Source organism: Anguilla rostrata, chromosome 6 (assembly GCF_018555375.3).
Source record: "Anguilla rostrata isolate EN2019 chromosome 6, ASM1855537v3, whole genome shotgun sequence".
NCBI lineage: Eukaryota > Metazoa > Chordata > Actinopteri > Anguilliformes > Anguillidae > Anguilla > Anguilla rostrata.
In genome coordinates, this window is record NC_057938.1 from 53,011,235 (window position 1) to 53,036,725 (window position 25,491).

Genomic DNA, 25,491 nt, shown 5'->3' on the forward strand with positions numbered 1-25,491 from the left:
CCTCTCTCTCTTTCTCCCTCTCATTCCCTCTTCTCTCATTCTCTCCGTCTCATTCTCTCTCTCTCTCTCTCTCTCTACCTGGCTGATATGCCCTCGTTGCAGTCGGCCTTGGTTGAAGAGGGATTACGCTTGATTAAATTAACTGATATGAAAGGGCTGCCTGCAGAGCAACAGGAGGAAAAAAATAGTGGATCGGCAGTGCTAATGAATAACCACGACCTATTCAAATACAGTATTCATGCTTTTCATTATTACTTATTAGTAGTAGTACTAGTAGTCATTAGAAATTACACTATTTGGATAGCACTACTCTAAAATAGGCTTTCAAAGCAACTGAAATATGAATGCTGTCCTAAAAGCTTCATTACGTGAATGATGAGAGCCACCCATATGCAAATCTCTCCCCAGCACACAATCGCGCGCGCACACACACACGCGCGCAAACAAGGGCAGGACAGCCTCCCACGTGCTCAGATGAACTGAGCCCTAAGTGCGGGTAAAGCCAGTTGTTTGCTGTGCTCCAGATGGGTTTTTTTCTGCAGAGATTAACTGAGCTCAGTTCGTAAAAGCTCTGCTAGAGCTGGATAAGAGTTTGCCCTTTTAGAATCCGCAATCCTCTCGCCTGCTATTAAGATCTTGGTTTTTTTTCGTGCGACTGTGCCTTGTAGCGCCATAATACCGACAAGTCGCCAAAAACATCTTTTCCGTCTTCCTCTCAAAAAAACAAGCCATCCGCTAATTAATCGCGCTCCTAGCTGCTTTGCTCTCCGGGAGATTACGGTTTATTTTTAGCCTGATTTATTTTAACCTCGCGCTGACGCAATTATTCTCCTCTCTTTTCTCGCATTTTTTTTTTTTTGCGACTGCACCGAGACCGAACTGTTTACTTCAGCTCGGCGACACAGTCTGGCACCAGTGACTCCCCGCGGTCTGTTCCGAATTAGACCAATCGTGCGCTGCACGCAAACAGCCCTTTTCCAACGGTGCGTGGAACGTGACGCGCACGAGTCTCCCGAACGCGGGGGGGCAACAGACGCGTCCGCGTTAGCTCAGCCTCCTCTCTCTGTCTAAAGTCAAGCCGTGCGTGACGTCACAAGCGAACCTGAAACGCAAATCCCGTCCTGAGAACAATTCTACTCGGCAGTCTTATAAGGTCCTCTGAGGGAAGTAAAGATGTCTATTCACTTCCTCAGCGTCTGTGAACCGTTCTGTTAATATTTCTTTTTGCATGAGTACATTTGGAGTGAGAAATCGCATCAGAAATATTCAATAGGATTCTACTCAGAAGTCTAAGAGGGCCTCGTGCGAAAACGAATTAAGTAAAGACAATTTCGTTAGCTTCTGCATACCAATTAGGTCATATTCATATGATTCATTTGCACTTCAGAAACTACCACGGGATCAATATTAACCAGAATACCACTTTCCAAAATTACTTTCTGTGTCTCCAAGGTGAACGGGGACAAGACATAACAACAACCCCCGCCGCCCCGCCCCCCCCCCCCCCCCCCCCCCACCCACCAGATAAAGTTCAGCCTGAACTTGTTTCTGTGTAATTGCAGGTCAGGAACAAACAACACAAAGCTAACAGCCTGCCTGACTATCACAGAGAAAAAAGTCTTAATTCTGGCCCCAACTAAACAGTACGACCAGGCCAGAATGTAAAGCACACCTGCACCCCCCACCCCTGCCCCTCCACCCACCCCCGAATATGATTCCATTGGCCCATTTATGAGCATCGATCGCACAGAAAACTCGATAGCGGGATGAATAATGGCGAGCGTTAGGCCGTAATGCATCCTGGCGCTCTGACTCGCGCTCGGCTCCGCGGCGGATTGGCGGGTTCGAGGATACGAACGCGGCCGCTAACGAGGGCCGTGCTTCCAGCTCGTTAGCCGGCCGCCATCTTATTGATCGCGGAAAAGGGGTTTGGCTCCAACCACTCACCCCCTCCCCCCTGCCCCCCCCCCCCCTCGTCGCCCCCCCCTCCTCCCCCCTCCCCCCCACCCACACCACACTCCCCATGGTGAACATGAGCACATCGATAAAGAGATCAGAGGCCCAGGCGCCGCATCCTACAGGTACAGCTTTAAAACAGCGAGCGGTTCGCTGATAACAGGCTCGGCGCTAACTCGGGTTTCCTGCTTGGGGGCAGGGAGGGGGGCGGGGGGGGGGGGGGGGGGGGATACTGCCGGTGGGCGGCCTGCGTCTCTTTAGCCTACTTTAGCGAGCGTCGAAGCCAAGACTCCGTCTGAGCAATTCCCACGTAGCTCTACGGGCACCAGAAATAGAAAAAAGGCGAAATGATCCAGTTTTTTTTTTTTTTTTGTTATTTATTTAATTTCTCCCTCCTCGTTCTCCTCCTGCTCCTTCTTCCTCGGGCTCTGCTGTAGGTACACTGTGTCCGGGGGGGGGGGGGGGGGGGGGGGGTCTCATGAGGGGACGAGAAGTTCCTCCTTGCTGACCCCTGGGGTAAATGGGCCAAAGGGGCGGGGCTTATTCTGACAGGATCGAGGCCGCCCAATCACAGCGTTTTCTTTTTCTGCGGCGAGTCTGTTTCCAGCATCCCGGTTCAGAGTGAATACTTATGGGATTAATATTACTTTTGCCCCCTTCGCCCCTTTAGAACTGCTGACAATGTTTAAATTTAGACTTAGGTCTATGCATAGGTTTTACACTTATGTTTGAGTTTAAGTTTAGGTTGAGATTTAGGTTTAAGTTTACGCTTAGATTTAGCTTTAGGCTTAGGTTTGGATTTAGGCTTTAGACTGGCATCTGAGGCTACCTACAGCCATTTTCTCCCCCACCCTGTCGTCCCTTTGCATTTATAAATAAATTTTTTTAACCCTGAGCAAAGTGGACCGCGCAGGCTAATTAGCCGCCCCCCGAAGGGCCGATTACGCCCCCCCCCCCCCCCCCACCCCCCACCCCCCCCCACCCCGGCGCCGCGTCGCGAGGGCCTTTTCACCGGCGGCCTCTGGGGCGGGCTGTGAATCACCCAAAAGGGGCCCCGACGGAACGGAGCTCAGCGCTGGGGCTAATTGCCTCCTCTGGCAGTTTTGTGGTTATTCCTCACGCTGCTCGATACCGCCGTGATGTGCTGCTCAATAGCAGCCGGGGACATAATCGTATAAAAAGAAGAAACGAGCAGCGATTACGCCGATTAAACAGACTTCAGAGGGGCGCAAGTAAACGGGCCAATGGGAGGGCGGCGGGGGGGCGTGGCCTCGTCGGGCGTGAGCGTCGGAAAAACCGTCGCCCGGGTTACCCGTTCTGTGAGATCACTTCCACGACGCGCCTCGCCCCTGATCCTCTCTGGATATCCGCTCTTTCTTTATTCCTCTCTCTCTCCTGCTGACGTCCTCTCAGGATGATGTCACGGGCGCGGCCGCGTGAGGTCATCGGTCGAGCGGTCCTTTCCATTTAGCCGCGGTGCAAACTGCTGTTCGTCAGGCCGGGCCTTCTGCGCGTTCTTGGCGATACGGCACTTTTGTATTCCCGAGATGAACGCAGACGTTCTCCTCGTCCGTCAGTTGTTCTGGGGATAAGCGTGTCCGCTAAGTGGCTGTAACGTGACGCGACGCGTCACTGGGCGGGCAGCGGAAGGTGGGCGTCGGCTCGAACGGCGACGAGGCGGCCATGTTGAGCCATATTCTTAAAGGATGAGAAGCAAGGGAGGACGACCTAATTCTGCCCAGCACACACACACACACACACACACACACACCCTGCCTGCTGTGTTTCTGCGGGGCCTACACTGACTCTCGACCGGCTTTGTGTAGTGCGGATCTGTGCCAGGGTGAGGGGGATTTAATAGGACACAAAGCGACGGGGCGCCCCCTGGAGGCCAGGGTGCCCTTCAGCACCGGTAATGACAGCAATTAAACCGCCGGACCCGCGGGGCCCCAGAGGAATGCAAATGGCGGTCAGCGTGGGGGAGGGGGGTCGCTACTGCGCGCGGGACAAAAAACTCTGCCCCCCCCCCTTTTATTAAACACCGGAGCGGCAACGCTGGTGTTCCTCTCCCTCAGCGAGCCCCCCAGAGGCAGCATCGCCACGGAGACTCCGTCCCGCGAAGCATCGCCACGGAAACGGGGCGCGCGGGCTCGGCAGGGCGGTTATTAATAGGGCGGGAGCGCGAGAGGGTCCGAGCCCCGATGCATTGTGGGACGGCGTGTGACAGCAGCCGCGGCGGGTCCGCTTTCTCACTGTCGGCTGGAGTAGAAGCTCCGCGTGCTGCTTTCACAGCACGGCGGAATGGGAAGCGGGGGGGGGGGGCTCTGACGGGGGGGGGGGGGGCATAAATAAGAAACAAGAACCGTCATGTTTACAGCAGTGAAAGGTGATTAAGACGAGCGTATCCTTCAAAAATGAACCGGATTAATTAGCGGGAAGATGCACGAGCACGAGGGGGGGGGGGGGGGGGGGGGAGCGTTATCCTGTCTTCACGGCTCTGATCAGAGCCACGTTGTTTTGCGCGGTTTGCGGTTTGATCCCGGCCGTAAAATAGATAAACAGAACGCACGGCGCCGCGGGCTACGCGTCCCAGGTGCTCGTGAGCGCGGGAATCCGAGTCCGCGGCTCCCGACCCCGGCGCAAGCGAGCGGAGACGGCGGGGCGCGGGGGGGCTGTGCTCCAGCGGGCGGCGGGGTGAGCTCGGGGCACGGGCGGGGGGGGCCGGGGGGGGGGGCGATAACTGGGAAGCGTTTATAGCGCTGCTGCTGCTGCTGCTGCTGCTCCTACCGCTTCTCCCTCCCCTCAGTCCTGCACACGCTGGCGCCCCCGGGTGGTCACAATATCAAACCGCGCGACTCCAGCGGGATAGCGAGCGCTTGTTTACACTTCACAGAGCCTCCCCACCCCTCCAACCCAGCCGACAACACAGCCGCTGGGGGGGGGGGGGGCAGTGTAATTATTACTGAGTAATTCTCATTAAGCAAACACGGACCTCTGGCCTGTGGAGCGGGTCGGGGCTACGTCGCCGGTGACAAGCGGCCAGCTAGCGCGGCTGAGAGAGCAGGACAGGACAGCCTTACTGCTCAGCGTTCCGTCCCACTGGCCGCGGAGGCCGCCCAGGGGGAGCGAGCTGAGCCAGGAGCGATGGACTGCCCAGGGGGGTTAGCTGAGCCAGGAGCGATGGACTACCCGGGGGGGGGCGTTAGCCTAGCTAAGAGCGATGGAACTACCCAGGGGAGTTAGCCCAGCCAAGAGTGATGGAACTACCCAGGAGGGTTAGCTGAGCCAGGAGCAATGAACTACCCAGGAGGGTTAGCCGAGCCAAGAGCAATGAACTACCCAGGGGGGTTAGCCGAGCTAAGAGCGATGGAACTACCCAGGGGGGTTAGCCGAGCCAAGAGCGATGGAACTACCCTGGGGGGTTAGCCAGCCAAGAGCGATGGAACTACCCAGGAGGGTTAGCTGAGCCAGGAGCAATGAACTACCCAGGGGGGTTAACCGTGTCAAGAACGATGGAACTGCCCAGGGGGCTAAGCCGAGCCAAGAGCAATGGAACTACCCAGGGGGGTTAGCCGAGCTAAGAGCGATGGAACTATGCAGGAGGGTTAATCGAGTCAAGAGGGATGGAACTGCCCAGGAGGGTTAGCCGAGCCAAGAGCAATGGAACTACCCAGGGCGGTTAGCCGAGCCAAGAACGATGCAACTCTCCAGGGGTAGTTAATCGATAGAAAATGAACATGCTCAAAAGTTAATCAATTATAAAATGATGGAACCGCCCAGGCGGGTTAATTGAGTCAAGAATGATGGAATTACCCAGTAGTGGTTAATTGAATCAACAGTCGAGGAACTACCCTGGGGGTGTTGATCAAGTCAAGAGAAATGGAACTACCCAGGGGAGTTAATAGAGCCAAGGAGACTTGCCCTGCAGGGGGCAGTAGATACATTTATCACTGCCTCAACGTGGATTACAGGCTCGAGGGTAAAAAAAAAATCGACATAAAGATTGAATTTGAGACAGCCCTCCCCCCCTCAGGTAGGTCTGCCGATACAGACTGTGGGAAGTTCACCTTTAAATGCTCAAAGTCGAACAAATGATCTGATTGGACCTGCCAAGAGCTTTGGGGGAGGGGGGTACAGTAGGAATGAAGCTGTGGGACCACAGCACCCTCCTGTCAACTCCTATACCGTTCCTCACCCCCCCCCACACCCACCCTGTTACCGCTCCCGCTCCTGCGCTGCCGCTCCTGTCATTTTGAGAAACTGCTGTGGGTGCCTTCGCCCCCCCCCCCCCAACTCCTCACCCCCCGCGCTCTCAAACTCCTTCTTCACGGACCAGGGCTCTGACAGAACACTTAAAATCAAGCCCAGTGATACTTTCACCACGGCAACACACAGTCCCAGCCAATCCACATCAACGCTGCTATCAACACCATGCACAGTGTACTCAACACAGCTCTGTAAATAAGACCAAACACAGAATAATTAACACAACACCATACTACACATCACCCTACCATGTACTTAACACAACGCTGTACTAAGCATCACCATAAACAGAGTAATTAACACAGCTCTGTAAATAATACTGAGCATCACCATAAACATAATAATTAACAACTCTGTCCTGAGCATCACCATAAGCAGAGTAATTAACACAGCTCTGAGCATCACTGCATCAGAGCAAAGTGCCCATCTGACCAAAAGTTAAATTCACTGAGCAGAGCCAGCGACTTATTTCAGAAGTTCACTGATGATTTACTGGAAGTCCATCACTGACCGTATGAGAAAAACCATAGAGCATTACCCCGAAACATTTCAAAACATTTCTAACAGAAAAAAACGCACAACTAACAGAAAGTACCTCAAAACAAAACAAAACAAAATGTAACACTCATTGCCGACAAACTAATGAACGAGACAGAATAAATTAAAACCCTGGAGCCTGCTCACAACTAAAAGAGAACAAGCAAATACTACCGTACGAGAGAGCGGTAACACCACCTGAAGATTCGGACAGCTCGCCGGCAGTGTCGAAAGTGAGGAAATGAAAGGGTGAGGTGATGAAAGGGTGAGACGGAGGAACGGGTGAGTTGGGTGAAGGGGTGAGATGGGTGAAGGGGTGAGATGGGTAAAAGGGTGAGACGGGTGAACGGGTGAGACAGATGAAGGGGTGAGATGGGTGAGACGGGTAAAAGGGTGAGATGGGTGAGATGGGTGGACGGGTGAAGGGAGCGAGCCGGCTCACCTTGCAGAGCTTGTGGTAGCGGGGGGAGGAGATGGCCATCCTCTGGAGCCGGTGTAGGAAGACCACCACTTTCTGCAGGGAGCTCCGCACCACCGCCATCATCCTAAGCTTTCCCGACTTGTGCAGGCGCCGCAGAATTAGCATGGCACAGCGCGAGCGGCGCTCCAGTCCCCGAGCCGGCACCGTGAGCAGCCCCACGCCTCCCTCAGCATGCTCCTGCCCCCCCGCGCTGGCTCCTCCCAAACACACAGACACGCGCACTCACACACACACTCACTCAAACACGCACTCACTCTCACTCACACGCACACGATCCCAAACACACACGCACTCACTCACACGCGCTCACTCTCACTCACACGCGCTCACAATCCCAAACACACAGACACGCGCACTCAAACACGCACTCACTCACACACACACTCACACACACACTCACACACGCACTCACTCTCACTCACACTCTCACTCACGCACACACTCACTCACTCTCACACAACACACACGCACTCACTCACACTCACACACACCCTCTCACACAACCCACACACACGTGCACACACACTCACTCGCTCTCACACAACACACACACACTCACTCTCACACGCACAACACACACACACTCCCAAACACGCACTCACCCACAAACTCTCCCACACACAGAAACTCACACGCTCAAACTTTCTCACACGCAAATGCAGACACGCGGAGAAGTGCGAAACTTTCACTCTCTCTCACACATATGCCCAAAACACACACGCAGTCGCTCACTCACAATCACAAACACACACACAGTCACTGTCACACACACACACACACACACACGGTCGCTCACTCACACTCGGAATCAGGAGGAAGAGCAGGAGGAGTCAGCGGTCGCAGCAGGAGGAAGGGGAGGCGTCGAGAGGTCAGAGTTCACGGGAAGCAGGGCAATAAAAAAAACCAAAACCCCCACGCTGTCCCGGGACGGAGTCGCGGACGCAGAGACTGACGGAGAAACGCCTGAACTTCCACTGATGAGGAGGACGAGGAGAACGCAGCGCACCGCTGCTGCTGCTGCTGCTGCTGCTGCTGGGAGAGAGTGTGTGCAGGAGAGAACCGGCCAGCGAAGATAGGGAGGGAGAGAGGGAGGGGGGTAGAGAGAGAGCAGACACGGAGGAGAGAGAGTGAGAGAGAAAGGGGGGAGAGAGACGAGCGCAGAGAGGGGAACGGACACCGGGAGACAGAGGAGACAAAAGGAGAGCTCCCCTCGAATGGGGGGGAAAGGGGGGGGCTCTGGCAACCTCACCGAAACCCCACGCCCCGACAGCTGCTCTTTCAACTAAAAAGACAGGATGACATTTCTCCAGCTGGAGAGAGAGAGAGAGAGAGAGAGAAGAAAACAGAAGACAGAGAGAAAGAGGGAAAGAAAACACTGGAGTGAAAGAGAGAGAGAGAGAAAGGAGGACAGAGAGCAATGTGCAAAGTGAGGGCGCCAGTTCTGGCGTCCTGGACAAGCTGATCGTCTGACACGACTGCAAGAGAGGAGAGAGAGAGAGAGAGAGAGAGAGAGCTCCTACTACAATCCCACAGAGTGGAGAGAGAGAGAGAGAGAGAGAGAGAGAGGAGGGGAGAGGGTGAGAAACGAGAGAGAACGAGTACGCGGGGGTCCTCCGTCTCCGTACTCGGGGGGGGGGGCCGAATCCGGGCGCTGCTGCATTAGCGAGCTCATCTCGCGCCTCAGGGATTTACTCCCTCCCATTAGCGCGGGGGGGTGACGTCAGGAGAGACGGAACACGGCGAGAGCTCTCTGAACCGCGGGCGGGAAGGGGGGGGGGGGGGCTGGGAGGGACCGCGTCGGCCAGCCGGCCGGCTTTCAACCCCAAACCTGACCTGGATAAGTACCGCGTTCGCCCGCTGAATAATGCAGCGCTGGCTTTTCGTTTCGTTTCGCGGTTTTTTACCGGGGAGACGCGTTAATTATGGCACGAGCAGGTTGTCCGTGCGTTTGTCACCCCCCGCCACTTGCTGACTGACTCACACACAGACCCCCCCCCCGATCTCCCTGCCGACAGTGATTACGCACGGGCACGTGGGTTTGCAAGGGGATTCCGGTAACCGTGGGAACGCCTGTGCACATTTAAACTATGCAGCACATCAAAAGACAAACAAGTGCTGTGTTTCGGTCCAATCTGGAGGCAGCCTGATGGTGCATGTGCAATCTGACCATCAATTGCTTTTTTGAAATTTACGCAGAACAGAAAACTTCTACACCAGATACACACCATCATTTATAGAATAGAATAACTTTATTCTCCCCAGGGGGGAACTTCAGATTAAGTAGATGTAAAAATCACCAACATCAATAATATTAAAAAATAAAATTACAGAAACTGCATTTGGAGACTCCTAAACTACATTACTATTAGAAATTAGAATTCTATTAAGGAAATTCTAGTATGAGCTTCCATACATTAATCACTTACAACACTTATAAATCACTGAAAATTATGAAACACTGAAATACATTTCCCACTACGCTAAATAAGAAAATCTTATGAAACATTCAAATTAAGGCTATACCGCAAACACATTTTCTCCGTAGAGCAGTACATCCTCACAGTAGTGTTACTACGACACCTAAAGTTATGGAGCAGGTGTGCGTACTGAGTTGTGACTATAGATTGCGAGCCTGATGGCCTAGCATCTGTTTGTTGTCTGAACCTCCATGTACGCGCTTATGTAAATCGCTCGGGAAGGAGCGTCTTGCTACGACGGCTTAATGGAAATGTATGCAAATGCACGCGAACGAACGAACGAACGCACGCCCAGCCCGCAATTAAAACAACGCCTGGGACGCGGAAACAACACCCCGCGCACCCGCCAGGTTAAAGGAGGGTCGGCGAGATCCCCGCGTTGCCGCCGCGATTCGCCACGGTCCCCGAATTTTAATCATCCTCTGCGGTAAGCCGGAGTAACACCTGTGAGCCGCACTGCTGCCGCCGCCGCGCGGGTGGCGGTGTTCGCGGTTTGACGCTGATTGATGGGGGAACCGTTTCTTGCTCGCGCGCAACGCACACATTTTTCTTTCGCTCCGTGAAAGAAAAATGTGTAAATCGCGACCAATCTCGCGACAGGAAAACCTGAATCCCCCCCGCCCTCTTCCCCGTCTCCCCCCGCACCAATGTCACCTCCAAGAAGCGATGACCACACAAAAATAAATTGGTGCGTTTCACAGCCACAGCCTCCACTGACGGTGAAGTCTCAGTTACCGGCCTGGCATTCTAACTCCAACCTGGATTACATCACAGAGCATTCAGCCAATCAGGGCTCAGCACCCTGCTCTGAAATAGCAGTATCCGATACATATAGACTCCACATATAAAAACACAGAGCTCATGTGCGCATAAATGAAATAGCTCGGAGATGAGGCATGTCATTTTCCCTTTAAGGTTAAGTGCGGATGATAAATCATAGCTCTATATTTGTACAGGGTTTTCCGGATTTTGCAAAGTGGCTACTGGTGAAAGTAAAACCATCGGGCATTCTCAACACAGATACACTGCCAGTAAGGTTATCAAAGATGGTGTGCACAAACACTCAGATACCCATCTACACACACAACCACACACACACACACACACAGACACACACACACACACAGACACACACACACAGCTACACATGGACATGCACACGCGTGCACACACACACACACACACACACACACAATAAAAGACAGAACGTGGTCACCACCACACCACAGCCCATAGCTTTCTCCCAGCTCAGTAACCATTAGCATTTCCCACACACAGCCATGCTGGAGCTCACCAGGCTCATCAGCAACAACCCAGCAGCCCTGCTCACCCCTCACAGCCTAAGAGTCCCCAGCCAAGGCAGCCAAAGCGGTGTTTTGTGAGTTTTTTTTTTCTCCGGATGAAAATGGGATTATGGCGGGGTTGACAGCAGGGTCTGCGTTAGCCGGGTCGATCAGGAGATGATGTTGCTCAGCCAGAGAGACGAGCTCCGCCCCCCCCCGCCCCCCCGCACCCCGCACCCCCCACACCCCGCGTTCTGGGCTCACACACACACACGCGCGCACGGAGATAGTGATGAAACTATACAAGCAGAAAATGGAATGCATCTCCATAACCCATCTCTGCAAAACCGCTGTCTCTTAAATAAACCAGCGCATTTAAACATTTAACGCGCACTCCGCAGAATAGGCCAGCATGAACTCCAGCACTGCGTGTATGTGTGTACGTATGCATGTAAGTACGTATGTGGGTACATGTGTACGAATGCGTGTACGTATATATGTGTGTATGTATTTGTGTATGTATATATGCTTGTATGTGCGTATGTGAGTATGGTAAATGGTAAATGGACTGCATTTATATAGCGCTTTTATCCAAAGCGCTTTACAATTGATGCTTCTCATTCGCCAGAGCAGTTAGGGGTTAGGGGTTAGGTGTCTTGCTCAGGACACTTGACATGCCAGGCGGTTTGACCGCACCTCGACTGCGACAATCGGTCTTACCTCCTGAGCTATGTCGCCCCTATGTCGTCGAGTATATATGCAAGAATGTACGTATATATGTGTGTATATACATACGTATTAAGTAAGTGCTTTATGTAAAATTGTATCTTTAGATCAGGGGCTTAGTCATGTCCTGGAGCGCCATGGTCCAGCTTCTGCAGCTATCCTTCAGTGGCTAACGTACTTACAGCTGCGAGCGCTGGCTAAACGAGTTCAATTAAGGCAGCGATTAGCCGCAATTAAGCGCCTGATCGCCCGGGCGGAAGAGGGACCGCGAATATCAGGACAGGAACGAGCGGGACGAGAACCCAGAGCTTCATCGGCTCGGGTCCCGACCCGACTGACACCGCGACACGGGAACACGGGACAGGGTCGATGCCAGGTCCCCCCCCCCCCCCCACACCCCCAGGCCTCATGGTGAGGAGACCATTTCTCCTGCCACACAACCGATCCCAAATCAGCATTTCTGCAACACCGGTTTTGACAAACGCGGGTTTCGCCGCATATATTTTTTTAAAGATTCGATTTCCGCGGAGCGGAATGACAATGACACGCTCGGCTTTCGTGTCATCGCCGCAGTTTATCGAGTTTTCCAGCGAACGCCTTCGGTCCGAACGCAGCAGCGATAAACTCCACCAGGCTACATCAGGAGCATCTGACGGACACACGGCAACTTGGAGGAAGCAGCAATCTCAGATCTCAATTCTGACCTTTGATAAGGTCACTCACACACACACACACACACACACCATAAAACGGCACGCCCACTGCCAGAGGCCCAGTGGTCCCAGCAAACTTCGGACATTCCCATTGGTCGTCACCACGGCGCTCACCTCCAGCTGACCCCTCAGCTCCTTGATGTGGGCGGAGTCCTGGGAGAGCTCCTCCCTGTGGGAGGCGTCGGCCAGCACGTTGACGGTGGTCTCCGCCTCCTGCAGCCACTTGAGGAAGCCCTCCAGCTCCCGTAGAGAGGCCTGCAGGCTCTTCAGCTCGCCGTCCAGGCAGGCGTGCCGGTCGCTGGCCCTGGGAGAGAGGGAGAGAGAGAGAGCGGTCTGTGACATCACCGTACCCCAACGTCACTGCGCTACAAACGCAACCAAACTTCACCGGGCCCTGACTTCACCCCATCTACACTGTACCCCAACGTCACTGCACTCCAATCACAACCAAAACTTCACCGTCCCCTGACCGTACCGCATCTACACTGTGCCCCAAACACAAACAAACTTCAATGCACCCCAAACCCACACTGCACGGGAGTGTGTGTGTGTGAATGCGTGCATGTGTGTGTGTGTGTACCTGTTGTTAACGGTGTTCCAGGCCATGCTGTGTGTGTGTGTGTGTGTGTGTGTGAGTCTGTAGCATATGTGTGTGTGTATGTGAGTGTGTGAGTGTGTGTATAGTGTGTGTGTGTATGTGTGTGTGTGTGTGTGTGTGTGCGTGTGTGTGTGTGAGTGTGTCTGTAGAGTGTGTATAGTGTGTGTGTGTATGTGAGTGTGTGAGTGTGTGTGCGTGGTGTGTGTGTGAGTGTGTCTGTAGAGTGTGTATAGTGTGTGTATAGTGTGTGTGTGTGTGTGTGTGAGTGTGTCTGTAGAGTGTGTATAGTGTGCATGTGTACCTGTTGTTAATGGTGTTCCAGGCCATGTTGTGTGTGTGTGTGTGTGTGTGTGTGTGTGTGTGTATAGTGTGTGTGTACCTGTTGTTAATGGTGTTCCAGGCCATGTTGTGAGTCTCCGTGACCTCTGTTATCCTCCTGGTGTCGTCGTCGGCGTACTCCTGCACGAGCTGCGCGGACAGCTGGTTGAAGGAGCCCACGGTGGCCTGGGCCTTGCTCAGGTCCTGCAGGAACACCTGGGGGGCGGGGGGGGGAACATAAACACATTTTAATTACATCACCTCAGCCGCTCCCTGTGCCCAGCCCCCCGCCCTCCGCCCCGAGACATTTCCAAAAACAACCTTACCGCGGCAGAGAAATGGCTCAGCCGTTTCCCCTCACCCATCACCAGCCCTGGCCTTCGTATATTCAGAAACATCAGGAAAACACCCCCCCACCACCACCCCCATTCCTCCTGCTTTTAGTGTGTGTTTTTATGAGTCTTTTCACAATGTAATCTGATTTAATAAGCAGGCAGGTTTCGGTTTTAATTGTTCAGACGTGGCCTTGATCGGGCGGCCAGTCTTCTGAGTGAATATGAATGCGAGTGTGAGCGAACTTTAAACGCTCAAGGTTATGTTCAATATCCCCCATTTCGCTTCATTCGCCAGATTTTCCCTGTTTACGCTCGGGTGCCAGCTGTCTGCGGCACCCATAAACCCTGAGTGATGTTTGTGTGTGTGTGTGTGTGTGCATGTGTGAGTGTCTGCGTGTGTGTGTGTGCATGTGCATGAGCACGTATGTCCATGTGCATGAGTGTGTGTGAGCATGTGTGCACGTGTGTTTGTGTGACAGTGTGTGTATGTGTGGGTGTGTGTGTGTGTGTGACTGTGAAAGAAAGAGAGAGAGAGAGAGGGAGAGGGAGAGGGAGAGAGATGGAGAGGGAGTGAGAGAGAGAGGGAGAGGGAGTGAGAGTGAGAGTGAGAGAGAGAGAGAGAGAGAGAGAGAGGGGGAGTGAGAGAGAGGAGAGAGAGGAGGGGGTGACTGTGTCCGGTGAGCCTGGGGTAGTCAGCTGACCTTCACCTGTCCAATGGGGCGGAGACCGCTCCAGGCGAAACGCAGGCACACAAGGTCAGTGTTAATGACTCTGTGTTCCCTCAGAGCTTATTCTACCCATAATGCACTCAGATAACCTGCTCAACTGAAAGCCCCCGGGCGCTAAGCAACGGCCAGATTCATCCCAGGCACGAACCTCCCCCCCAAAACTCCATAAACATCGCGGCAAGACCCGCGCGTCTCATCGAATTTCTGCGCCGTGAATTTGAGTCTCACTACTCCGGCGTCCAGATTTCTGCCATCGCTGCAGCACAAAACTTAATAATTTACATGCTTTAAAAAAAAAAAAAAAAAAGTTTTTTGACCGTGACTCAAACTAGGACAAATATATTTACATCTGGCAAAGCACACTGGAGCACTGCTTTTGGATTTACGATAAATGAAAAAAGCTGCTTGTCTTTATGCGTGATGCGGTACGAATGCCCTGCCGTAAGTCAATTTGGGAAACCTTTCCTATTCAAAGCTTTTATATCCGATAGAAATCCAGACTCTGTGTGAGGCTCCGGATTGCTTATGCGTGGGGGAAGACTTCAATATGACTGAATATATGAAGAATACGCATTTTATTACAGACGGCGACTGCTGCCAAGAAGACTGTTATAAACGGCTTTCCAGGATCCCAATGAAACGGTTACCTCATTGCCAAGCTCTGAATATTATGTAGATATGTACTGTAGAAAAGCCTGCCAGAATACTGCATTAACATAAGTGTAAACCCATGGAGAGTGTGGTTTAAAGTTTACAGTATTGTTAAGAACCTTTTAAAATCCTTTTTACCATTACTTATTATGTTTAGTGAATTCTTAGGACTTTTTTTTTTTCTCCTACTTTGTACATCGATACATTGTAAATGTCAACGTTTTCAAAATTACTCATACAAATGGAAAATGTCAATTACATTTTGTGGTACAAATATATATATCATTTTTTTAGTTTAATACAATCTGATTTATGTGTTTCCAATTATTAATGGTTCTGGCATATGAAATGCTTTAATCCTATGGAGTCTGAGCTCCAAAGTCACAGCGGATTTTCAGCCCCGAAACACTAATGAGATGGGACGCAGTCCAGAGACGACGGTAAGACTCAAGCGCCCTCTACTGTTCACCGACGGAATCGCACCATCTTCTGCTCGGACACCACAAGCGTTTTGCGATCGAGCCCCCGAGGTGGGAAACATCGAACGTGATCATATCCGCTCGCAATGGCTCACTTTACGACTCATCATCAACAAAAGCCAATCACAGGGCAGCTGAAACGCGAAGTCCGTGGGCCCTGATAACCAGATGGGATCGTGTAATGGACTATGTGTGATGGAGCCAGGTCAAACACACACACTGGCACAGAAAACCGCCATTTTATTTAAATATCGGGGTGGTGACACGAGGACACAGGAGTCAACTGTAGCTTTAGGGAACTCTCAGGTGGACAAACATTAGTACATTTGCAGTCGAAAATGACATCCGATCACGTTCATTTGAACTTCAGAAATACTGGTGTTTTGCAGTAAAGTGTGAAAGGCAGATGAGACCATTAGGCCATTTTCCCTCTGTAATTTGGACTAGGGGACACATTTTTCTGGCCACATCTCTTGTTTGCCGGTCTCTGAATGGCTGCTGTGCTTCACACAGGCTGTTCCACACGGTCATCAAAATCTAATTTCTTTTATGATAATTACTGTAAAAATCACTGTTAGTTTCCCTGTACAACAAAATGCCAATGTCAAAAATGTCAATGTCAAAATGTCTTGCCAGAGAATGTTCAAGTCAACCACAACTGCTTTCATTTTACTGACAAATTTAAGCATTTCTCCTTTTTTCAGTTTAGAAGTAGCCAGGCTCAGAACTTTTCCAATAAAAAGAAGTGACAGTCCCTTTATTTCCTTTCTCGCTGACAAAGGGTGAAGCGCATTGAGGATAGACTGAACCTGCCCACCTTGCTGTCGCTCAGCTGCTTGGTCAGGGGGTCCTTGCTCAGCATCTGCAGGTTGTGCAGCCGCGCCTCGTTCTGACCAATCAGAGCGTTCACCTCCCTCCTCTGCTCCTCCCATTGGTTGCTGTGGGTGATCATGTGATCGAGCTGAAGCAGTCGGGCCTCCACGCCGTGCTGGGTGTTATCCCACTGGCACCGCACCTTCTCCACTGGAGAGAGAGAGAGAGAGAGAGAGAGAGGGAGGGAGAGAGGGAGAGAGAAGGGGAGAGTGTGAGAGAGAGGGAGGGAGGAAGGGAGTGAGAGAGAGAGAGAAAGAGAGGGAGGGAGAAAGGAAGGGAGAGAGAGGAGGGCAGGGAAAGAGAGAGAGAGGGAGGGAAGGAAAGAGTGAGAGAAAGGGAGAGAGAGGAAGGAAGAGAGGGACAGAGAGGAAGGGCAGGAGAGAGAGGGAGGGAAAGAGAGTGAGAGAGGAAGAGAGAGAGAGGGAGAGAGAGAGAGAACACAAGGACTGAGACGCGGTTCATGCTCTTGTCCATTTTCTGACAGCCAGACAGGACACAGTGACCCGCGCTGCAAGCAACTTCCACCCCGAGGCGCGGACTGCAGTGCCTTTCACAGACCACTCCAGACAAATGACACGTTTTCAGCGTCAGGAAGAGTCGCCAAAGTATAGAAACACATTTTTTTTTTTAAAGGAAGGACATTCGGATGACCTGGCTACAGCGCTCTTGCTTCACCTGACCTGGGTAATGGCAGTGCTTCGCAGAAGAGAGGGCTTCTCAAAATGGCAGTGCACCCGTCGTGACATTTCTGACAAAAATGAACACTTGAGGGCGATTCGTCTGTTCTCTCAAACTGCTCCAGGTACCACCTTCAGGAGAGTGTCTGAGTGTCTGTAATAATGGACTTAGATCCGGGGGGGGGCAAAGGGGACTTTTTGGCAAAACATAACCCCCCCCCGGGGCCCCCACAAAATATTATCACGGTGTATTCGGTGGTATTGTTGGTGTCCTAAAGAAAGTTTCCTGTTTGTTCCCTCCAAAGTTAAGGGATCTCCGTTGTAAATGATCTACAGTAGTTGCCACATAACTACCCAAAGTGACTCCAAAGCTAGACTGCGGGCTAGCTGCCTTAGTGTCCGTTAGCATGACAGAGCTGCCGTTAGCGTGGCTAGCTGCTGTTAGCATTACAGAGACCTTGCATGCTAGCGTGCCTAGCTGCCGTTAGCGTGACGGAGCTGACGCACGGCGGGTCTTACGTTTCTCGGTGATGGACGTGCGCACGTCCAGGTTGGACGTCTTGTTCTTGATGTTCTGGGCCAGGGTGAAGATGGCCTCCAGCTGGGTGTGCCTCTGCTCCAGGTCGCTCTTGGTCACCTGCCCAAAACACCGGCGTTTGTGAAACGCCCTCTTTGGGAAGGCGAGGGGGAGCGGGGGACAGAACTGTGCAACCAACACCAGCGGCTTTATAACCAAGAGTGGTCAAAAAGGACCTTATCTGTCCTGCGATTCCACGTACATAGACACAGAAGCCCTGCCTAGACCCCTCCCCCAGAAGAGAAAGCCGTTACCTTCAGGCGGCCGATGGTGGTGCAGATCTCGTCCACGTCGCCCACGGTGACGATGTTGGACTTGAGCATCTGGTCGATGAGCAGCAGCCAATCGCCGAGCTCGGTGGCTGTCTCGTTCAGGTCGGTGGGGGCCACCAGGTCGGGGCTGCCGGGGGCGTGGTGCCGGAGGTCCGCCCCGCTCATCAGGCTCGCCATCTGGACCGCCGAGGGCACCGCCGAAACTGGGGGGGGGGCGGGTAGGGAGGGTTAAATTCACAGCACTGTGCGCTTCAGGGAGTCACTAGATTGGACTGTCCCGTGTTCACACACACTGGGCTGCACAGTCAGCTGAAATAGAGCCTTTCAGTGGCGGCCACTACTTCATTAAATGTGAACCGCACCCAGCCGAGCATTTCAGCCTCTCGCTCTCTCTCTCTCTCTCTCTCTCTCCTCGTACCTGTGGCTGAAAAACCCCCTTAATGCACATCTGACAGTAATCATTTCCGCACGCGTGTGATTTGCATTCATTTGTATTTCTGGCTCACAGGGATATTGCAGAGTGTTGGAGGAGGAGTTGAAAGGAGGAGGGGAGGGGCAGGGAGGGGAGAGGAGGGGAAGGCGGTTGGCGGTACCGGAGAGTGGTTGCTGGGCAACCTGGTGGGTCCAGCTGGACACTGGGTGCTGTGCCACCTCCTTTACCGCCACGTCCAGCGCCTTCCAGTCCGCCGCCAGCTGCTCCACCTTGATCTGCGGGCGGAGACGGGACGAGGGGGGGGGGGGGGGCACGGGGTTTAACATGGGGGGTTTACACGAGCCACCCTAACCTCACCCGCAATGCATGCTGGGAAGGGGCTACAGGGCCACCCGCGCTTTACAGACCGACCGCCATGGCCGGGAACCAATCCGTGGCGGGTCTCGCTCACAAACAGCCAATCAGCACAGCGCGCTGACAGAAGCTGCTATACAAACAGTGAAAGCGGAAGTCCATTCCACTCAGTTCTCGCAAACAATTAGCAAACTAGCGCCTGAGCAGGGAAAAGCACAGTCTACAGAATCTGCGACTGTTTCTCTGCGGGAGCTCATGCAGTCTGAGCAGAATAAACAGAAACACGGTTTGCTCGCTCCACGTCTGTCGCGACAGTAAACAGGACATTTCAGCCGCACCTCGCTCCAGACTTTCAGCCTGCACAGGTGGGGCCCTCGGGAGGAGAACACCGCAAACAAATTATACAGGTGGCTGCACGTTAATTTTATTCGCATCCGTCAACTGTGAAATTACTATTTCAAAAAAGAAAACTTCTCCAGAGACCACTTCTTTTTTAACCAAGGTTTTTACGCGGAAACGACATCGGCGCCTTCTTTTACTGTGTTGTGAGCCATCTCGGGTTTTATTAAATACCCCCCACCCCTCCTACCCCCGTCGGCCAGCGCACAGGAAGGGGGGGCTCACCTTCTCCTGCGGGAGCAGCAGCTGCTGTCTCTGCAGCTCGATGGACCTGGAGAGCAGCTCCTCCAGGTCCCGTTTGCGTTCCCTCAAAGACATCTCCAGCACCTGCGCAAGGAAAAGACAAGACTAACGCACGCGGCCGAAATAAAGGACAGAACCATCCGGTAGCCGTCCATCTCCCTTCCCCTAGACAAAGGCGATTTAACCCTTTGAAGAGTAGGGTTTTTTTTTGGCATGCTTTTTAGTGTTCTAGAACTCCACTGCTTTCAACTGCCGTGGCAGCAGTGACTGTGACATCAGCATTAGAATGTTCAGTTAAGATTTGGTGTTGTGGTGGATTTGGGGGGGTTTGGGATTGGGGGTACCTGGTGCTCGGACGGGGACAGGCTCCCGGGGGTCCTCATGCACAGGGACTGGTGGGTGAGGACCACCCAGTCCGTCAGCCGGTTCATCCTGTCCTGGAACTGACCCTGTCCCTGCAGACAGGCCTCCACCTCGCCCACTTTGTCCAGCAGGTCCCTGGTCACCTGACAGGGGGGAGGGGCAGGAAAAACCCATGAGCACAGAGCAGGAAGAAAGAGGCTAACTTCCTCTTATCCTGTAAAAAAACTGCATGGCAAATATATCCCATGATTACAAAAAAATTCAATGCATCCTCCTGAAAGACGGTAGATACATAAACATTAATATATAATTAAATTGCAAACTAATTAAAATATATTTTTTGTGTGTCTGCTTAGTAAACAAATCACTTCTGCAGCACTGTTTGCTTACTGTCATGCTCACTTGATTTGAATTTGAATTTGAGCACCGGAGGAGGGGATACTGACTGATACAGAGCTCCATTTGAATTTGAATTTGAATTTGAGCACTGGGTCTGGTGATGCTGACTGATACGGAGCACCATTTGAATTTGAATTTGAATTTGAGCACTGGGTCTGGTGATGCTGACTGATACGGAGCACCATTTGAATTTGAATTTGAATTTGAGCACTGGGTCTGGCGATGCTGACTGATACGGAGCTCCATTTGAATTTGAATTTGAATTTGAGCACTGGGTCTGGTGATGCTGACTGATACAGAGCACCATTTGAATTTGAATTTGAGCACTGGGGCTGGTGACGCTGACTGATATAGAGCACCATTTGAATTTGAATTTGAGCACTGGGGCTGGTGACGCTGACTGATACGGAGCTCCATTTGAATTTGAATGTGAGCGCTCCTCACATTGCTCCAGTTCATGTTGATGGCTCGGAGCCGGGTCATGTGCTGGTCCCTCTCCTGCAGGCTGACCGACTTGCTGGCCAGGATGTGCGGCCCGTTCTTGTTGAGCCAGATTAAGCGTTCGTTCTGAGCATCCATTTCCTCCGCCAGGGCCTAGAGAGAGAGAGAGAGAGGTGGAGAGGGGGAAGAGGGAGAGAGAGAGGGAGAGACAGAGGAGAGGGAGAGCAGAATGAGCTAAATCCTGCACGAAGCATTCACACGCATGAGCGTTTGCGTGTGTGTGAGAGTGTGTGTTTCATATTCTCTCAACACACATACATACACGCACATACAAACATACACACGCATGCATGCATGTGTGCGCGAATATGTACGTGTGTTGAGAGGAGCATAAACAACAAATCATCCTTCCTTTCCATGCGGTACAAAAACACCGCGTCTGATTGGTGCTCTCAGTGTGGAGGCTGACTCCTACTGGTGGACACGCATCCAGTTTGCGTACGACCAGTACAGGGCGGAGCCCAGAAACCGCCAGTGAAAAGCACACCAGCAAACGCAGAAGCAGCCCTCGTTAAGAGCAGCGTACACACGCCCCCGTCTTAATAAAAACGAAATCTCGCGCTAACGAGGAGCGCGACCGAGGAGGGTCGCCGAATCGGTGAGTCAGACGCGGCGGGGCGAAGGGGAGCGTTATCGGTCCCAGACAGGTGTGCCGTCATCAGATAAGGCCGAGGGATGGGGGGATAAATCAGGGAACGGGGGGGGGGGAGAGGAGGAGAGGAGGAGAAGAGCAGGGGAATGGATGGGACCGGTAAAGGAGAGTGATGAAAAAAGGCTGTGTCACACACATTAGTCTGGTTCTAACCACGCGGTCCGCAGCCCTTCTTATACTTTTCGACAGGTAAGTAATGGGAGTTTCCGGAGAGTTCTGAAAGCCAGCTGAAACTACACGCATCAGAAGACGCTCCAAATTGGAATGTTTCACCTGACACCTGGTTAGTCTGCGGCAGAGCTGCACAACCCTTTTCCTGGAGATTTAACCTTCTTCCAGAAGACAGTGCACTTTCGAATACAATGAAGGTAATAAAAGATAGCGATTCATAAATACTTCTCAAATGATGACATACAACTTAATGGCAGACTAGGGGTGGTTTGTTCTCTAAGAAAGTGGTAACCAACCCTGTTCCTGGAGATCTACCGTAGGTGTACACACCAACCCTAACAAAGCACAGCAGATCTCGCTGAGCTACTAATTAGTCAAATCAGGTGTGCCAGATTAGGGTTGAAATAAAAACCTACAGGACAGTATATCTCCAAGAGCAGGTTTGGGCAGTCCAGGTCGAGCTGTTGAGTGAGGAGTGCTTTGTTAGGGTTGGCCTGAAACCCTACAGGACGGTAGATCTCCAGGAGCAGGGTCGGGCAGCCCTGGTCTTACGGTCATACGTGAGGAGATGGCGGGTCTCCTGTGTAAAATGGCGGATCTCCTGTGTAAAATGGCGGCTCTCACTTGCCTTGAGCTCTTTGAGGTTCTTGTCCGTCGCCATGCCGACGACAGACAGGGAGCGCGCGGCGCACTCCGCCTGCTCCAGCCACAGCGCCAGCTCGTCCGAGCGCCTCGCCAACTCCGCCAACGCCGGGTCGCCTCCCGCCAACCTGGGAACGAGCAGCGGGGGGGGCGGGGGGCGGGGGGTTAGCGTCAGAACACAACGCCAAACAGACAGCCCAGCCCCAAGCCTCCGGCCAGGAGGCCTTAACACACAGCCACCGCTGCAGATAAACAATCCCCCCGGGGGCCTGACAGCATGCGGGGGGGGGGGGCGGGGCCTGACAGTCCTCTGGCTGCAGGATGCAGAGGGGGGCGGGGCCTGATGCCAAACCCCACCCCCAGGTCCAATGCAGAATTCCAGAATGCAGAACTGCTTTCAACCAATCGCATGCTTCGTGGATCTCAAACCCCGCCCATCAACATCAAAACCCCGACCCTCACTCATCCGGCAGTCAGATGTACTTGGAGGGCCTAGAATCGTTTAAAAACGGAGAGAAAAGATAAAAGATGTGGAAACATACTCCTCAGGCTGTGTGCCTGTCGGGAACAGATTTCTGTGTTTACATTTGGCCTGCCTGTGTCTTCATATTTGTATTCCAGACACTGGTGTTGCTGTGCACCACTCTGTGAATGTTTTTTTTTTTTTTTTGCTGTTGTTGTTGTTGTTTTGTTGTTGTTCTGCCCAATTAAAACACATGAGTTTTTTTTTGTTGTTGTTTAACACCAAGCCTGCCTAATAACTCTTGACAGCTAATTTGGGATACATCCGGCGTGATAAGGAGCATATTTGTCGGAGGTGCGTTTGTTTTCATTACGAACACGGGGGGAAAAGGACTCCGGGTTTGACATTTGGCTAATTTCCGTCCCGTGGAATTTTTGCCCCGCCATCACAACAAAGCTTAATTAGCTGGTCGGTTAATTGCGGTAAGCCCCCTGCGCTGACATCACGGGGAAAAGCTCGTTTATCTTAATCGGTTCGGTAATTGCATGGGGTCGCTAATTAACTAAACGAAGCCGTTAAAAAAGCACCTTTATCCGAGCGCCCGCTACTCCCCCCCCGCTCGTACGTGACGCCCGCGGGGCGGAGATTAGGGGACGCCCGGACGAACAGCCCCTAATTAACGTCTCGCTAATTAAGAACTCTACGGGAACGAAAGGCGGCACGGGGCAGCGATATTGAGGAGCGCTGATTAGGGAGGGGGGGAGGAGGGTGTAAGGAGGTGAGGAGAACAGTGGTTGCGATTTCGCGATCGCCGCAATCTGACATCCCCCCCCCCAATCCTAACCCCCTCCCCCCAGAGACAGGTAATCCCTGTGGCCGAACTGCAAACTGACAGAGACAAACCCAGAGCCTTCTGGGGCTTCTCCCGCACACACGCTGGGAGGTGCTAGCGTGGGACGGGCTAGCAGGGGGTGTGAGCATCCCCCAAAAATGGTCAACAAAGGGAAACCTTAATCTTAAGGGTACCAGCATCCGGGTCTGGGCGGGACGCGGGCACGGGCGCGGCGTCGCCGTGGTTACCTGCGCTGGCGTTCGCGGACTTCGCGGTGCACGCTCCTCCAGCGGTGGTTGAGGCCCTCCAGCTTCTCCTCCAGCAGGCTGCTGTCGGGGGCGGAGAGCTGGCCAATGATGCGCTCGCCCGTCTGGTTGAGGCTGGACAGGATTGGCTGGTGGCTGATCAGGCCCTCCTCCAGCTCCTGCAGAGACAATTAGCCACGCCCCCCACAGATGATGTCACTCACCGACTCACAACAAGCTATCAGTTCCTCTCACCGCCTCCACTGTTTTCCCCAAACTGAGCACACTCCTCGCTCCAGTGTTAACGATCGAGAAATCACAGCTAAATAAAGTACTCATTTAATTCCCTGACAGAACGGCAATGTTCTGTTGTTACAGTTGTTAGCATTATCAACAATAAAGACAGGTTTGTTTGCGTTTAATTACTTTAATAGTAACATTATAGTGATGCATTAAATTAAAGTCGGCAAATTAATGAACACTTTTAGAATATATTAAAAAGCCCCAACAGGGCATGGTTTCATAACAACGAGATATATGAACCCCAAGTGTAGAAACACGATACAAGCACTGTACTTTAAACACTATATAAACACTAATAGAACCAACAAAACAAGATTCCTTATGAAATTACGCAGTTGGACGATTTATGAAGGCAATCGTGTGGTGTTCTCAGTGGAGTTCTGAGCAGAAACTGGAGCCATTTAAATTTTTTCTAAACGCTACAATGGCAACCTGCATTTTCTCACATTGCAGACAGCGCATTTTCAAAAATTATAAAAGATAGTGATTATTAAACATTCATCAGATGATGACATGGTAGAACTTTTGAATTTCAAGGGGTGGTTTGTTCTCTAAGGTGAAGCTCTTCCTTTAAACACACATGCTGCATCAATTCAAGACTTCATCCATGTCTTTCGCTGTACCCTTCCCCAAACTGAGCTGGCCCACACTGAGCCCACCCATGCGAACATTCCTTTTTATGTTGTTTTTATGACTGTATAACAGCGTTGTGTTGTTGTGTACAAGCAGCTGTTACAACTGTCCAAGACAAATCCAAGAGGACAAATAAACTTTTCAGTCAATCAATCAATCAATCAATCAATCAATCAATCGATAGATCGATCGATCAGGCGTGTCCGGCGGGACGGCGGCCCCCGCGCTCACCTCCTGGTGCGCCTTCGCCGTCTCCGGGTCAACGGCGCCGTCGGGGCCCTTCCCATCAGCCAACACCTGCTCCGCCTCGCTCACCCACTGGCCCAGGTCGTTCAGGTCGCAGTGGAAGTGGCGCCACTCCTCCACCGCCTTGTCGAAGCACCTGTGGGGGGGGGCACGGGGACCGTCGGCATGGTTACGCGGTCCACCGCTAAGAACAACCGACCGGAGACCGAACAGACCGAATGCTATGGCCTCTTTGGCTCACCATTTTTAAGGAGAGAGAGAGGGAGAGAGACCACTGCATTAGGCTAAAAAAAAAAACTTTTTAAAAAATTTTTTAAATTACAATCTTAAAATTGATGTCCAAAAACTTTTTTTCAATAACATGATAAAAAAAAAGCCCTAAATTAAGACATGGTTTCATAACAACGAGAAATATGAACCCCGAGTGTACAAGCACGATCAAAAAGTGCAGTACACTTTGTATGAAAACTAACCAAACAAACAGAACAAGATTCCTGGGGGCATTCTGAAGTTTGCAGATTTATGAAGGTAATAATGCGGTTTTCTCAGTGGGGCATTGAGCACAAATTGCAGCCGTTTCATCTCTCTGAATGCTAAACCTCTCCTGTATCTCGTCATTTTTCACGGAGGAGCCAAAACTAATAAACCATGCAAAGCACATCCCA

At 52.2% G+C, this 25,491-nt stretch overlaps 1 protein-coding gene across 1 annotated transcript in view; it reads right to left on the bottom strand.

Annotated features, from left to right (window-relative positions):
• The window catches only part of utrn (utrophin), a 195,696-nt gene that overhangs the window by 108,050 nt on the left and 62,155 nt on the right, over positions 1-25,491 (bottom strand). Inside the window, exons 42-53 of the mRNA XM_064341251.1 lie at positions 24,812-24,962; positions 23,648-23,823; positions 22,091-22,232; positions 20,583-20,732; positions 19,721-19,882; positions 19,359-19,460; positions 18,541-18,655; positions 17,930-18,150; positions 17,618-17,735; positions 16,366-16,571; positions 13,417-13,571; positions 12,554-12,743 (exon numbers count right to left, since the gene is read on the bottom strand). Coding sequence (XP_064197321.1) covers positions 12,554-12,743; positions 13,417-13,571; positions 16,366-16,571; positions 17,618-17,735; positions 17,930-18,150; positions 18,541-18,655; positions 19,359-19,460; positions 19,721-19,882; positions 20,583-20,732; positions 22,091-22,232; positions 23,648-23,823; positions 24,812-24,962 — 1,888 coding nt within the window. The remainder of the gene's footprint in view (positions 1-12,553; positions 12,744-13,416; positions 13,572-16,365; positions 16,572-17,617; positions 17,736-17,929; positions 18,151-18,540; positions 18,656-19,358; positions 19,461-19,720; positions 19,883-20,582; positions 20,733-22,090; positions 22,233-23,647; positions 23,824-24,811; positions 24,963-25,491) is intronic.